This window comes from Labrus bergylta, chromosome 15 (genome assembly GCF_963930695.1).
Source record: "Labrus bergylta chromosome 15, fLabBer1.1, whole genome shotgun sequence".
In the NCBI taxonomy this organism is placed as follows: domain Eukaryota; kingdom Metazoa; phylum Chordata; class Actinopteri; order Labriformes; family Labridae; genus Labrus; species Labrus bergylta.
This window is the reverse complement of record NC_089209.1, coordinates 25,864,182-25,880,968: the sequence shown is the minus strand read 5'-3', so window position 1 is coordinate 25,880,968 and position 16,787 is coordinate 25,864,182. Positions and strand designations below refer to the sequence as shown.

The 16,787-nt window shown below is 42.7% G+C and overlaps 1 protein-coding gene across 2 annotated transcripts; it reads left to right on the top strand.

Annotated features, from left to right (window-relative positions):
• Positions 1-2,672: 2,672 nt before the first annotated feature.
• Positions 2,673-15,741, top strand: LOC109986120 (probable ribonuclease ZC3H12D). 2 transcript variants are annotated; one of them, XM_065963407.1, is made up of 6 exons: positions 2,673-2,842; positions 3,946-4,331; positions 8,738-8,877; positions 11,512-11,746; positions 11,892-11,998; positions 13,954-15,741. In XM_065963407.1, the coding sequence occupies exons 2-6, from the start codon at positions 4,033-4,035 to the stop codon at positions 14,862-14,864; spliced, it is 1,692 nt and encodes a 563-aa protein (XP_065819479.1). In that variant the 5' UTR covers positions 2,673-2,842; positions 3,946-4,032; the 3' UTR covers positions 14,865-15,741. The 2 variants fall into 2 exon arrangements, with proteins under 2 accessions (XP_065819479.1, XP_020492338.2); XM_020636682.3 differs by having other exon boundaries at positions 3,923-4,331.
• Positions 15,742-16,787: the final 1,046 nt, after the last annotated feature.

Sequence of the window (16,787 nt, the reverse complement as noted above, 5' to 3'; positions counted from 1 at the left end):
ACATACCTCTGCTCAGCCACATTTACTGTAAATGTCACACACCAACATGATATTGACAAAAATGGACTTAAAACTAACTAAGACCACAGGCCAGTCATTGTCAACAAGGAACATTGTGTGCACTGTCTCACACACACAAACTCTCAGTTCAATCAAGTCCACAAACAAAAATATAATAATTTACAATAGCGTCAATAACAAAATGCGTGAAAAGTTTTTTTTTTTATCTTATTATGCATGTTGCTTCTTAGTGGGACTTCTGGCATTCCTTGCCTTGAACAATCCTCTTCAAATCTGGCTTGTATTTCGTTGTGGCAACTCGAAGCAATTCTTTCACGTGTGTCTGTCAGAACAGATCGATGCTTTGATTTCACGTGTTTCAGGGTAGAAAACACAGACTCGCAGACGTATGTTGACCCAAACATTGACAGTATTGAGCGCAGCCCGTTTGACATTGGGGTATTTTTCCATTGGCACACTCTTCCAGAACTCAATGGTCCCTTAGAACAGGTTTCAGTTGGTCCTCCTCACAAAGATCGATCATCTCCAACTCGGCCGCTGCCTCGTCTGTGACTAGCAGGGCTTTCAAACAGTCTGTCTCTGCATTAAACGGGTCGACAAGGAACGTAATCTGTGGCCTTTTCAGCTGTAGATCACGGAACCGGGTCACAAAGCTTTCGTGAAGGTTTTCAACCAGTGTTGCATATCTGGCTGTTTGCTTTTTTTCAGGGCGGGAAAATACGCTAATTCAGTGTTAATGTCCGATATTCTGTGTTCAACAGTGTGGCGGGGCAGTTGGACGTCTGATATCATTCATTTTAGTTTGTCGTTTTCTGGAGACAAGATTTCAACCACGTCACTTAGGCATTTTTTATGAACTCCCCTTCATTGTATGGCTTTTTAGCTCGTGCAATGTTCAAAGCCAGTTGATAAGATGCAAGCGTTACGATCTCTGAGTGCTTTGTAATTTCTTGGAACAACTGTGTCTGCTTTTCTGCCTGATTTTTCAAACTGTTTAACTTGTGCTTGCGAAGCTCAGTACCTTTTGGAAATTCCTGGTCGATGTCAGCATGGAGTGAGCTGAAGTGACGCTGAAGATTTGAAGCCTTGAAATGCGCTAATGACGCCTGGCATATAAGGCAGAATGGCTTGCCATTACGTTGAAAGAAGAAATATAAACTCTCCTACTCTGTTAAAAACATCCTGTGTTCATCTTCATATTTTCGTTTTGCTGTTGGCTTGTTTCACACAAATTGTTTACTCAACAATAAGGCCCTCCCTCCCTCAAAGCTGATTGGTTCGCAGGCACTCTCAGGCTATATCAAAATTAGACGTGCTGTCATGCTCTCATACTGACGGGCACGGACAATTTTTAACACAAACAGAATGGATGGGAATAACGTTGCAAAAAAAAAAAAAGAACACATAAAATTTGATATGAACTGAGGAGCCGCATGAGACTGGGCAAAGAGCCGCATGCGTCTCCAGAGCCGCGGGTTGGCCAGGCCTGGACTAGAGAGAAGAAGAACATACTCACTGATTATTTAAATGTCAACAAAGTGTTTTTAGATCACGCTCATTCTGTGTCAATTTACATGCTATGTGAAACTACAAGCTAACTAAAGAGTGCTAACATTAGCATGCTAACACAACAATGCAGGCCACAGGTGATTGCAGCTCAAGCCGAGGAGCCAATTTGGTCTGTTGCTTATACTTAACTCCTTTGTGCAAACGTGAGGGGAGGGGGGTTGGAGGTGTGTCGCGAAGTGAAATCTTCAAGGCTTCAAAACAAGTAAACCAATAACTGTTATTCTTAAACACAGTGAGATGAGAAGATTAATCTTAATGAGGGAATTATTGCAAAAATCTGGGAATAAATTCCTAACCAAGAAATTTCTTCACAAACGTGTTCATAAAGGTGTCCTGTAACACATAAAAATATTTAGGAAAACCCATGAGAGCTGCTCAAAGTTGGGGTACCCAGAAGCTTTCTGCTGAACAATTGAAAATGTTATCCTCCGCCTTGAAAGCATTTGTTTTGCACAAAATCTCCTCCGGCCACGTCGTAGCTTGATTTGTTGATTTTTAATATCTCGGATACTAGCTGATAAAATCTCCTGACTATGAACTCTTTATGTGAATTAAAAATGATGCTACAGCCAGAAGCATCGGATCAATCTGTCCTTTTACCACCAGGAACAAGATCTGCCTACTAATTCAACAATTAGATTTAGTTTGTTTTGAATGTTAAATGTGCTGATTTAGTCTTTTTTTTTTTTTGTCAGTGACACTAAACAGAGCCAGGCTTCCTGTTAACCTTATTGTTCACACTTACACAAATACACAAATACATTAACGTTCTATCTTTCCAATTTAAATCTCTGCCAGAGGCTTCTATGCACCACACACGGGCTAACTTTGGCAGGCTTCCTGTTTTACTTTCTCACAAACATTGATTCCTCATTTGTTTCAACACAGTCGACAAGGAAGAGTTCAGAAAACAGGGCAAAAAAAAAAAAAAAGTCCCTCAGGCTCCCAACACCAACCCTGACTCCTGAAGAGGAAGTAATGATCCCAAATTCACTCAGCTATCTCTGCCTTGCTGGGCAGAGTGCTGCGTTGTTGTTTTTTTCTTTCTTAGCAGTGAGCAGTCACTTCCTAGTATGAGTAATAAGAGCGGCTTCACACAGACCGGTCTGCTTGTCAGAGTAACAGACTGTCAGACTGAGAGCGGCTCTCACACAGAGAGAGAGAGAGAGAGCATAAGAAGAAGAAGAAGAAGAAGAAGAAGAAGAAGAAGAAGAAGAAGAACTCCGGCTCTGATCTACCTCATGCTGAATGTGTAAGTACAGAATAAGTCATTGTTAATTTTTAAATGTAAACGCTCAGACGGAGCCTGCCGTCTTGTCTTGTTCAAACTCGTCATGTTTAAAGATATGCGTGGGTAGGGGTCAGATTTCCCTGCTGACTTGCTCTGAGGGGAGCAAAGGTTGTTGGAGTTTGAACATGCACGGCAGTCAAAGCAAGATAATGATTCATTTTCAGAGGGGGAAATGGTTCTCAGTGTTTTGGTAGACACTGAATATATCAACTCAGCAGCAACAAGGATGTGGTTTATGCAGTTTGTAGCAAGCCTGTGCAGAGCCTAACCCCTTTGCAAAGAGGAGGATGTCATCTTTGACTGTAAAGCTAAGCGTCTCGTTCAGGACTTTTCACTTCAGAGAGAATGTTGTAAAGAACAAGGAAACCCTGACAGGGTTTGCCTCACATCTTTCTTTTCCTCATACTTCAAATTTTAAGATGACACATGACATGCGGGGAGGCTTATCAATCCGTCAAGCACGGAGAGCATCAAATAGAAAACTACACGGAGAAATGCCAAGAAGTATGATGGACATGTTTTGGCCTGGAACAAAGACGTCACATTCTGTGAGGTTTTGCTGTTTTAAGACGACACGCCTGCTCAGCCGCTGCCTCGCTTGTTTTGGCTTTTCTTTGTTTTCAGGTGAGAAGTTTGTGTAAGTTTAGCTCTTGGCCTTTGTGGGCGGAAGGAGGTGCACGATGTGGGTTGAGTCATGTCACAGTCATACCAGGATGATCTATCTTTTTGAATGACTTCAGCTCAGGTGGTTTCCAGTAAGAGAAACTGACTCTGAACATTATCACCTTCTCCCAGCGATCGAATTGGAGGTAAAATTAGCAAAGAGACCAGAGTAGACCCTCAACTTCCCTTTTTTTTGCTATGACAGGGGCTTTTTATGAACCAGTGTGACGTCAGCCTGTGTGTGCTCTTGTTCGTAGTCATGAGTTTGTGCAAACCACAACAGATTCTATCAGCGAGCGCCTCTATTTGTCTGAAAACCCCTGTGAGACCATGTCTGTGATCTCTGAGTCTGAGCCGACTCCTCCCTCCTTTTGACAGCTGTCAACTGATCCAAAACACAGGCTGTTGCCGTGGTGACGCCACTGAGCCAGAATAAGGAGGCGAGGAGGGATTCCCCAGTCCACACAGCACCGTGAACACAGTCTGCAATGGACCACCAGCAGCAGCACGCCAAAGTGGAGCGCTTTCTCAAGCTGGGCTACTCTCAGAGCGACATCCTGAGGGTGCTGGAGAGCCTCCGTCACGACGCCCAGACCAACGACATCCTGGAGGAGCTCATCAAGACCTGCCACACTCGCACAGCCAGCAACAAGAGCGCCCCAGACAGTCCCAAGCTGGTACCCAGAGGTTGCAGTCCAAGTCCCACTCAGCCCAGACCTGTTGCAGACAGAGAGCCGGCTGCTGGTTTCAGACCTGTGGTTATAGATGGAAGCAACGTGGCCATGAGGTGAGTCCATCTCTCGTTAAGATCATGTATGTTTTAATATGCAGTGGCGGAGGTGTGAGAAGTATTCTGACTGTGTTCCAAACCTCTAAAGTTTTACATACGTTCATATCATCCATAAAATATAAGAAGCTTTCTGAGTCTAGTCATTCAAACGCTTCAGACGGATTAAGTTCATGAAACATTTTTACAGGATAACAATGTTGGACGTATTTATGTGTTTTTGAGTATCAGTAAATCCTTGTGAGGTGAAATATAAAATTTAGAAAAGAACCTAAAAGGGGCACCGGGGGGCTAGTGGTTAGAGCATGCGCCCCATGTACAGAGGCTACCCAAGTCCAAATCCAACCTGTGGCTCCTTGTTCCCGACTCTCTCTCTCTGTTCCATATTTCCGACTCTATCCACTGTTCTGTCTCTCCAATAAACGCACACACAAAAAGCTCAAAGTAAATCTAAAAATAGAAAAGAAAGGCACGTCAAAGTTTTATTAACGTACAAAACCTGAACTAGTTCTCCTCACTTCCTCCATGGCCCTGCTGACTTTTCATTCTTGATCCAAATCAAACAATGTCACACATCACACATAGTTTACATTGCAGTCAAAGATAAGCACTCAGTCATTACTTCCTAGATAAATACTTTATCTGGTGTTAATGTTTTAAAAAGGCAGAAAAGGATAATTCACATATTAATAATAATAATAACTTCATTAAAAGTGCTTTGACAGACAAAGCAAAGGCAGGAAGTCAGGACAACAACAGAATAAACATCAACACCCAGAGAAATAGTCACTAAAATAATATATAAATGAAAATAATACAATAAATATAACATGAAGGTTTCCAAAGGCAGTTCAACTTACAAAGCAATTTGGTTAAGGAAAATTAAAGGTCACATATCCTCCTCCTCTTCAACCAGTGTAAATAAGTCTCAGAGCTCCTCAAAACATGTGTGTGAAGTTTCTTGTTCTAAATCCACTCTGATCCTGTATTTGATCATGTCTATAAACCCCTCTATTTCAGCCCTGCTCAGAACAGGCTGTTTCTGTGTCTGTACCTTTAAATATGTAAATGAGCTGTGTCTGACCACACCCCTTTTGGAGGGATTGGGTGTCTCTGGCTTTCTCGCTCCATGTCCTATTGTTTACGGTGAGAAGGCAGACTCAGAGGGTAGAACAAACACCTAGCTGTGGGAGTGTCACTCACCTGGGGGAGGGGCTACTGCCCTTTGTGAAGTCATGAAGGTAAAATCACACATTTTCTAAAAAGTGGAGCAGGCAGAAGACGAAGAGGATGGACTTTTCTAATCATTGGGGGGTTTGTAGACAGAGAGGAGAAACATGGTGAAGTGTATTTTTCATAATATGTGACCTTTAAATTAAATTATAAAAAGTCAACAAGATGATGGAGATGAAGAAGAGGGAGATGACATCACATCCTTTGCATTAAAAAAAAGAAGATAAAAAGGAGGAATTAAAGATAGATGTTAAATAGATATATAAAAGCAACAGAGGACAGATGAGTAAAACATTAAGAGAAAGATTAAGAAATTAAGTCAAATGAAAAAGAGGAAGGGGTAGATTAATAAAAGCATTTAAAGCACGTCTATAAAAGAAGTGATATAAAAAGAGCGGACTTGATTATAACTGTTCAACTTGGCTTCACTTCACAGATTTAATCAAGCAGCGCTTCCTCTTCTGAACACGAGAAGTGAAAACATGATATGATCCTGTATTCTTCTCTTTCTGATGTCTGTAGGTCAAAGTGGCATGTTTCAAGTCCATGTGCACATTATTTCACCAGCTCTAGTCCGTGTTGGGGACACTGGTGTGACTTAGAAATACTGAAGTGACATGTCTCTTGGGGTTGCCAACTTTCTTCTGAAGCTGAATTGGGTAAGGAGGAAGTTGTGAGTCAAAACTGGTTCAAACAAATAATAATGGCGAACAGGTGAATCACTTAAAATGAATTCAAGACGGATCAACAAAAGCAGAGGTGTTTGCACAACACGCATTCCTGTAAGGACATGAAAGAGGAAGAGGAGGTGAGGGTGTTTACTGTCAGAGCTTTATCCCCAGGTGAGGCTGTGCGACTGCAGTCCAGCCTCAGATGTGTAATCTCAGAGGTGGAGGGAAAAGAGACTCTCATCCGGCTCGCCTTTCTGTTTCCCTGTATGACCCTCGTCATGGTTACACTAGTGACACCTCGATTGGCTGTCATATGACACACCAACATGTTCTCTCTCTCACCTGTTAAAGGTGTAATCTGTAAATAATAAAAAAAAAAAATATGTATGCTGAAATATCTTAATTAATTAGAAATAGACTAAAAGGCTGAGAGCCGGAGCTGAGGCAGGTTTTAAGCCTCCTGACAAACCGTTCCACGGCGCCAATCAGGTCAGCTACGCGCCTTACTATGGATAACACATATGAGTATTTAACTTACCTGTATATATGTTTTAACATTTAAAGAAACTGTAACAGTAATAAGGGCTGCATGGTGGTGCAGGGGGTTAGCGCTGTAGCCTCACAGCAAGGAGGTTCCTGGTTTGAATCCCCGTCTGACAGGAGCCTCTCAGTTTGCATGTTCTCTCTGTGCTATGTGGGTTCTCTCCGAGTACTCCAGCTTCCTCCCACAGTCCAAAGACATGCTGGTTAGGTTAACTGGTGACTCTAAATTGCCCGTAGGTGTGAGTGTGGCTGGTTGTCTGTCTCTTTGTCAGCTCTGTGATGGACTGGTGACCAGTCCAGACCCGATGACAGCTGAGATCGGCTCCATCCCACCTGTGACCCTGAAACAGGAAAAGCAGTATAGATAATGGATGGAGGGACTGTTAATACTTGATGAAAACTATGAGTAAAATCAGTTCTGCTTGATGGTTTGTTTCCGTTATGTCACTGTTGTCTACAGCAGCTTATTTGGTTGTTTGTTCACCCAAGAAATCTTTCAATTAGATGTTGAATTGTAGAATTAAAGAATCTGACAACAAATCTGCAAATAGTTCAGCTGCAAACTTGTGGACTATCACTTCCTGATTGGAGACAAACAATGAATAATATATAATCACAAATAACCTTCATGACACTCCAGTGAAGATATGAAGCACAGATAGTTTTTGGTTTCTCACTAAATCTATCTGGTCTTGTCTTTAGTACCTGTTGTATGCAAAGTGTGTCACCACTTCCTTCTGTTGGAGAGTTGGGTAATCCCCATTAGTATGAGTATGCGCACACACACACACACACTTTTCACTTTCTCCTTCAGGCAAAACAATCCAGTTTAATTCTTTGAAAGCTGCTGAGAACAACGTGCTGATGTCGTGTTACAGAACGTCCAGGTGAACTTGTACTAGCAACACTGACAGCAGGTCTGACGTTGCTGCTGCGCTCACGAGTTGGGAACTCAAAGTCGACCTAAGAGGACAATAACTCACTTTCTTTCAGCACTTTGAAAATTTGGCAGCAGGCCGTGATTCTCTCAAAGAATTGTGTTTGGCTTGAAGACACCTGTCACACATCGGCTAAAAAGAAGCCGGCTAGCCCGTCTCTGTTGTCGGTACTGTTACTCTGTGAAGAGAAAAAGAGAGTGACCACGAGTGAAGGTGGTCTATGGTACTTAGCTTACTGCTGTAAAGGCATGCATCAGTCATTAACATCGATTGTTGACTCAAATTAACAACTGTCACAGTAGTCGTATTTTTACAATTCTACAATTCATTTAGCATAGAAAGCGACGTACATCAGAGAGTAAGTACAACACAAGCAAGGATCTAGAGAGGAGGAAACAACGCCAGCAAACAGCTTTAAGTCTGATCAGACACACAGGTGCTGACAGGAAGTGACCCGAGGCAGATTACAACATCAACAGCTGTTCTTGAGAGCTCTAATCAGCATCAAAATCATCCTAAAAGCGCCATTAAAAAACAAAACCACCATCATCAAGATATTCAAAGGGATAACATGCTAATTTGGTGCAAAATGCCCATCTGCCCTCTTTCCAAATGTGACTTTTTAAAGGTACTGTCTGATCTGTTTCTTGTGTCTTTCCAATAATTCAAGCCTTTATTCTAGGGTCGTAATAATGGGTTTGGATTCAACCCAAACAATCACTGAAGAACACAATGCTTTTCTTTTCAAGTAATTGAACCGGGACATCTTGTTAAACTTAAGACCCAATAAGGGGGTCACTGCTTGGGACTGAGTGCTTGTGAACATCTAGTTCTGTTTCGAGTTACTCTTCCCCGGGCGTTTGCAGTTTTAGAGAACTCTGAGAACACGCCTTGCAACACAGTCAACTTCCTGAAAAAGAGAGAAGAGCCACATGTGCACATTATGTGCACGGAAACACAAAAGAAGAAGTCTCTCTTTTTTATGTCTTTTTGTTGTTGACTCTGGCTTTTCTCTTTGCAGCCATGGCGACAAGAAGGTGTTTTCATGCCAGGGCCTCCAGCTGGCGGTGAACTGGTTCTGGAACAAAGGGCTGCGGGACATCACCGTGTTCGTCCCCTTGTGGAGAAAGGAGCAGCCGCGACCCGAGGCACCCATCACAGGTAAGGGCACCTTTCTGAGCTGAGGGAGGACTGCAGCCATCCTGACTGAATTTGAAGTCAGTTAAAGGACATGTTTAAAAAGTCTTCAGAAGACGTTAATCAGCCTTTCTTGTGCGTTTTTCCCCCTTCATTGTGCCCTAAACTGGCTACAGGTGTTTTCCAGTATGATCATGAAGTGAATGTGGTACCAACACAGTTAATGTCCTATTTTAGAACTGCTGATCAGGATGAACCAGAATGCAAACCTCATTGATGAATGCACTTACTGACACTAAAGTCTGATGTGTCGTCCATCAGTACAGAGTGAAATGTGTTTCCTCTCACTTTATGTAAAGGTTAGATCTCATTATGAGAGTCTTTACCTTTAAAAACATAAATGATGAAGGAATCTAATGTGTGTTTCAAGGAATCTCTTCAACAATTAGAGGGTGCACATTGAGCATAAATCTGAATTAATATGACGCAATAGGTTATCCCACACGCTCCACAGACCACACACTTACTATAGATAAGCATCACATAGTAAGGCTGGAATTGCTTTTCATCAACTTTCATGTCGATGGAAGGGAAATTCTTCTTGTTTCTTGCAGAAAATGATGGTTGTTATGGATAAAGAAAGTTGGCTGGATGAGTTGGTTGAATCACATTATGTTTGAGATGTTATGTTCTTCATATTTCAGGTTTTACATATCTGTTTGAGTTTGATCATTAACAGCCCTCAAGTCACTGTTTGTCACAGCCGGCTTAATGCCAGTGACAAATGACGCGAGGAGACACGAGCGTAGTTGTAAGACACGCCCACCACGGCAGCTCACGCAATTTCCCTGTGACTGCCAACCAGCCGATCAGAGGAAAGTGGGCACGTGGGGAGGGCAGGCCTTAAAGAGACAGGAGCTGAAATTAACCTTTTTAGGCAGAGGCTGAAATTAGAGATTTTAATGACACCAGAATCTGATTAATAAGAAGGTTTTTGAGCTTCACATCTCTCAACACTACTCAAGAGATGCTCCAGACTGAAAACATTAATAGCGAGAGTGAGGATAACAGATCTCCTTTAATGCTGCTACATCAAGTTTTAATGGGATCCATCCAACAGATTTCACCTTTACCTCTGGAACACAAATTTAAAAACTGTTCATGAAAACCTCTTAATCAATGAAGAAGCACAACAACCCAAACTGAAATACAGATTGTTGTTAATGTTTGATTAAGTCTGCAAAAAATAGCTTCTTTCCTGAAATCAGTAATCAACAGTTAACAAGGGAACACCCATTATGACCCTGCTGTAAACCTCACTATCAAAACAAGGACTGTATACATTTGTTTATATGAAAGCACATGTTTTAGATCATTTGAACTGGAGCTTAACCTTAACCTTAAGGTCAAGGCCAAAACCCTGAAAATGCAACATTGTCTGCACCACTGTTAACCTGCAGTGTGAAGTGCTGGCTTCTCTGACAACAATGCAGCAGTCAGTTTGTCCTCCTTCTAACTTTAGATTCTGGTCCTGAATGGTTAGAATGCAGAAAGGTTTACAGACCGATGCAGTGCTGGCTAAACACTGAAGCTTCAGTGTCCTAGACATGACAACCTGCATCGACTTTAGTGAAGAGGGGGCGGGGGGAGACAGCTCTCTCCAATGTTTTGAATTTGGACTGCAGTACACTTGATGTCAGCGTTACATATTGCGTCTTTAAATGTTTAGTCTGGGCAAAACTAGGACAAATATGTGTGAATAATTAGTAAGAGATAGAGCCAACAGCTAGAGAGAAGAAGTAAACACTGTGAAATGTAAAAAGTGATTTACATGATATTTACACATATCCATGTTTTGTCAGGTCTGTCTGCAAGAAGTCAAACAACTTTCAAACGTTGTTTTTTTTAATGGACTATGGTTTGATCATCAAGAATCGCGCTGCATTACGGCCACACAATCACATTAATTATTTTTGTTCTGGTTGGAAAAAAAAAAGAGGTCAATTTATACGAGTCTTATTCAAGCTGCACATCCATTGATGTTTTTGCATTGTTGTACTTATTTGAATCTGCTTCACTTTTACTCTGAACACATCAAAGCCTTGTTCTGCCTCTTGCACCTCTATTGCTGTAGACGTTTATGAAGTCACTCCTTATCCAAATAAAGAAGTCATTACCCTCCAAAAAACACATTTACACAGAGGGATCTTCACTTGATGTAAAATAATGCATGGGCTCAGGAGCTGACCTTAAAGGCTATGCGATTTTTTGATCCAGCAGATGTCGCCCTTGAGCACCAGCATGAAACCAAAACAACTCTCGCTGCATTGTTGTGTTAGCATGCTAATGCTAGCAATCTTTATTATGCTCGTATCTTCACACTGCATGTAAATTTACCCCGAAATGAGCGTGATCTAGAAACACAGTTAAGCAGTGAGTACAGTATGTTATGCTTCTTTTCTCTAGTCCCTCAATTAAACAACTTTTTAACGTGAGGGGAAGAGCCGGCTGGCCGTCCTGGTGATGTAAACAAACTGAAGATTGGACTCTGAAAACTCACAGAGTTATTTTCAGAGGATATACTTGATTTCTGCTACATTTAAGTGTAAAAAAATCGCATATTAAGCCTTTAAATCCTTTGTCTTATGTGCTTCATAGATCAGCATATTCTACACGAGCTGGAGAGGAGGAAGATCCTGGTGTACACGCCGTCTCGCTGCGTGAACGGGAAGAGGGTGGTGTGCTACGATGACCGTTACATTGTCAAGCTGGCCTTCGACTCAGACGGGATCATCGTGTCCAATGACAACTACCGTGACCTGCAGACAGAGAATCCTCAGTGGAAGAAGTTCATCGAGGACAGGCTGCTTATGTACACCTTTGCTAACGACAAGTAAGTCTGCTAACAGCTGTTGATCACCAAGCCTGAAAAAATAAATAAAAATAAAGTCTGTAATGGGCCGAGGGGAAATAACAAAAGGGGTGAGGTTCCTCTTTGTCTGAACATAACATTGAACTACTATTGTGTCCTTGTGCAGGTTCATGCCTCCAGACGATCCTCTGGGCAGAAACGGACCAACCATTGATGATTTTCTGCGGAAGAAGCCATGGACCCCAGAGAACAAGCTGCAGCACTGTCCTTACGGTAGGTTGGTTCACGTTTGTCTTTTACCCAACAACAGACACAACTACTCAGGTTACACTTCCTTGTACTTTCTTGAGGGATTAAATCAGCAAACAACAATTCACACTGAACAATAAGAATGAGTTTGAGGAGCATAAAGCGTGTCTGTCAAATTTCCATGTAATATATCTTGTTTGTGCAGGAACAATCATGCTATTCTCATGAAAAGTTCCTAACTATACCAACAAAACGTAATAAATTATACTGTATTCATGTATCTATGTATTCATGAGAGAATTTGGACCCATCTTAGCAAAATTAGCTAGCTCCAGCGAGTTAGTATGTTGGACATAAGCTGACCCATAAAGCAGCTTCGATTAGGAGGTCCCTTAAAAAAGAGGCACTAGGGTACGTAAAACATATGCAAAGGGTAGCTTGAACATTAAGCTGAAGAGGATCTTTAAACAAATGATAAGATGTACCATATAGGAGACACCTAAGGGTACCAAAAAACAGTTGCTAAAGAAAACTTTGATTAATAAACGAGGACAAGCCTCAGCATGTCAACTCTTAGTTACTCAAAAGCCTGTTGGTGGCAGTCACTGTGCTGGAAATGCTCTCTTAACCAAGCAGCAGCTTCCGGTGTTGAAAAATGAAGCCGATGCAAAATCCTGCAGTTCCTCAAGTGTCCACTAGAGGCTGGCTGCAGAGGCACCAGAAGTCACAAACACACCCATTCAAAAAGTCCATTTTTACAGCAGAGATTAACATGTTTACAACCTGGTTCAAAAAACCAAACAGGTCTGATTAGCTATTGTCATCATGGGCACACAAACAGCTCTCAGCCTGTCGTTAGGTTGACTTAAGGTAAGGGTGACTTTCAGTCATCCTAACATCAGGCTGAGAGCTGTTTGTCAGGTGGGTATTAAGCACCCTGACAAACTGCTAAACCACGCCCACCTGTCAATCAGGTCAGCTACGCGTATTATTCTAAATAAATAAAGTTATTTTTAAAATCCACCCCCCTGTACAGCGTGTAAAGATAAAGACATGAGCTAATCAGACCTGTAAAAACTTTTTTGAAAGGGTGTGTATGTGACTTCTGGTGCTTCTGCACTCAGCCTCTTGTGGACCCTTGAGGAACTGCACTTCCACATTGGAAGTTTTGCACTTCCACATTGGCTTTGGCACTTCCACATTGGCTTCATTTTTCAACACTAGAGGTTGCTGCTTGACCCTGACAAAGAAGGAAAATAAAGTTTCATGCCTGAAATGTACCTCCATAAGACCAGCTGTTGTGTGCCACAGGGCTTTAGCTGCAGCTATTGTCAAATCTCTACATTGTCATGTTGGTCATCTGGGAACTGCAGGGCAAAACAGATTGGCCAATCAGCCACATGTTTTTAAGCAGTTAAGGAAAGATTTTATAAGAATGCTTTTTGAATGCATATAGTTGGCTAGGTATTCAGCCCCTGAAGTTGATGACTGAAAACATTTTTTATAATCTTAAAAAAAACGAAACGTTCTTATTAAAATAGGCCTTGAAAAACGACCCCCTCTCAGGGAGGAGAGCCAGCAAGGGGTGCTGTTTTATTTTCTTGTTCTGCTTTCCTCCCTGATGACTCCTGACTGAAGAATATGAAACTTGTGGGAGGTCAGTGATCTGTCATGAAGAGATTAGCCGAGGAGTGATTCATTAGCCTGCATGTCAGTCAGGGCTTTGGTCTGAGAAACACCCAGCAAAACACCGGGAGCTGGGACTGGGATCCCCACCACGAGTCCTACAGAAATAGGACCTGCCTGAATACCAAAGGAACAAAGAAAGCGAGAGGTTACAGCATATTTGTTTGTGAAAGCAAAGTAAGTTTAGAGAAGTGAAAACAGGAAGAAAGAGCTTGCAGTACGTGTTGACTGTGTCCGGAGTTATGTGCATAAATAACACATTCTTTCTTTCTTTCTTTCTTTCTTTCTTTCAGGAAAGAAGTGTACCTACGGAGTCAAGTGCAAGTTCTACCATCCAGAACGAGCCAACCAATCACAGCTGTCTGTGGCCGATGAACTGAGGGCGCTAAGAGACAGAGCCAAGAACCTCTCGCCCAAGCCAAGCCTGCAGGAGTCTCTCTGCCCTGACATGTATCAGCTAGAGCACAGATACTCTTCCTCCACTCCACCGCCTCTGAGCACAGAGGAGCAATACCACAGGGCTTCACCCAGCAGCCATTTTATCTATCAGAGAGACTCAGGCAGCCCGAGATCCCAGTCCAACACGAGCCTCCACCACAGCCCGAGTCCGGATGTGGATGAGGCGTTTGGATCCATGGAGAACTCCATGTCCAGGCTGTACATCCAGGATGCGCTTTACAGCATGGAGCGCCCTCCACACAGCTACAGCAGCGGGGTGGCCAGCTACAGTCATGACGACTACTCCCTCTCAGGGTCACTTGGCGACATTGCGCACAGGCTCTGCATGGACGGTGGAGGTTACTACCCCCATCAGAACGGTTCAGCAACCTGCAGCCAGTGCAGTTGTGGTCACCAGCCTGACATGTCCCAACACCAGCCAGCATGGGGCTCCTGCCCGGCTCTGCCTCCACTTTATAACGGGCAGCACTCAGGCCATTTTTCACAAAAGCAGCACCTTAGACACACCCCAAACAGACAGAGCCACAGCCTGCCGAGGGACCCGTGGGTGCAGGACAGCCGCTCTGACAGCAGCAGGGCCATGAGCCAGTCCTGCGAGCAGAGGAAAGGCCTGAGGAGCCAGCTGAGCACCCTCTTCCCTCAGCCCATGGTGGAGCACGTCATGACTCTTTACCCACACGTGTCAGACATGTCGGAACTGATTTCTTTGATCCAGCGCCACAGGACGAGCCACATCTCCTTCTAGATCACAAAGACTTGCTTTACGACTCACACTGAGCTCGCGTCACAGTTCTCAATCCAGAAGCAACGTGGAAACATGGAACTATGAATTCTGTGTAATTATGACTCGTACTTTAGGACAACTATCACAAGACACACATCATGCACTCCTGAAGGTTTCTAGATAGTTTCAGGACAGGCTGCCCCTGAGGTCTCCCTGAGATGTACATATATATACAGTATGCTCGTCACAAAGGGAGACTTTCCTGGTTAGACCAAGGGGGGTCTCAGGAGGTCAAAAGGTCAGGATGTAAAAAGGACAACACAGAAATGGCTGACATAGAGTCCAACACTGTGCTGAAAGTTTTTACCTTTATATCAATGCTACATGTTATTGTACAATCAAATGTGTGCTTACAAAAATGCATGTGAACGTTCCTGAATATTACTTGCTGCAGAGGCTGGCAGGAAAAATCCCGGGCAAATTCAGGGGGGGAAACTGCAGCTGTTTGTGTTCACACTTGCAGCTAAACACGATTTTCAGGGAATTTGGTAAATGTGTGAAAACACCAACTGTGACGTGGAACAAATTCTCCAAGCTTCCACTTTTTTTTTGGCATTAACAAGCGACTTTATCTGATGAAGTGTTCAAAATGTAGCTGACTGAATGTTGTCTCATGTATTAAAGTGCAATGCACTACTCGACAAACTTGGCTACTTATTGTAGCGTTGACAAAGTTTTATTAAAGCAGCACGTGTTGTTTTCTCATAATGCCTCAAAGTGAGGAACACTATTACTGGTCTGTACTTCTGTAAAGAACATCTCCGACTTGTTTTTCATCAAATTTAAGAGGCCTGTGTTTTTGCTGAGCCTGTGAAATAAAAGCATTTAAAAAATCTGAGTCACTGTGGATACTTGTCTGAAGGGAACTTGTGATTCCCACACACACACACACACACGTGCACACACACACACACACACACACACGCACACACTAATGTGTTTAAATACCAAATGTATTGAAAAGAAGCAACAGTACATCCCTTTAAAACATTGCTCAATATGAGCCTCTTCAACCTTTAAACTCATTCAGTGTGCAGTTTTTTATGGCTTATTGTGTTGCTTTTGTTTACAACTTAAAGGACCAATCAGTAAGATATGTAGTCAATAAAATGATGTAACATGACCCTACTCTATCATCAGACCATACAGTTGCCCCAGGTTTAAAAAGCTCAATAAAGTGTTCTTAAAGATAGACGGAGGAGGGAGGAAGTTGTGTCATCATTAAGGGACCAATTTGTAAATGGTAAATGGACTTGAGCTTGTATATTTCTTTCCTAGTCTTCTGACTACTCAAAGCTCTTTTACACAACAGGTCACACCCTGATGGTAGAGGCTGCTGTGTAGTGAGACCATCAGAAGTAACTAATCACATTCATACGCTACAGACGAAGCAGTGGGATCAATTCGAGGTTAAGTGTTTTTCCCAAGGACACATCAGACATATTGCTGCAAGAGCTGGGGATTGAACCTTCGACCTTCCGGTTGAGGGTTAGGGTTAGAGAGGACGACTCTACCAACTGTGGCACAGCTGCCCCTCTTTGAGATATCTAGTGACTGAAATGATAAAGGTACCTTACTATATGATCAGACATTAAGGAAACATGCAAAGTTGAAGTGCTGGCTTCTCTGACAACAATGCAGCAGCCAGTATGTCCTCCTTCTAACTTTAGATTCTGGTCCTGAATGATCTGGATTTGTTTGGACCAGAGAAGTAGGTGGTTTTAAGGCACCCCCACACGGCCGTTTTGGATGCCCCTCAGTTTACCAGATATGAGAGCAGTTATCAGGTCAACAGGTGTTGCAGTGATGGAAGTGGGCAAGAGAAGTGGTTCAGATAGAAGTGATTGTACCCGACCTAAAAAGCCTCTGCATGTTTCTAATAAG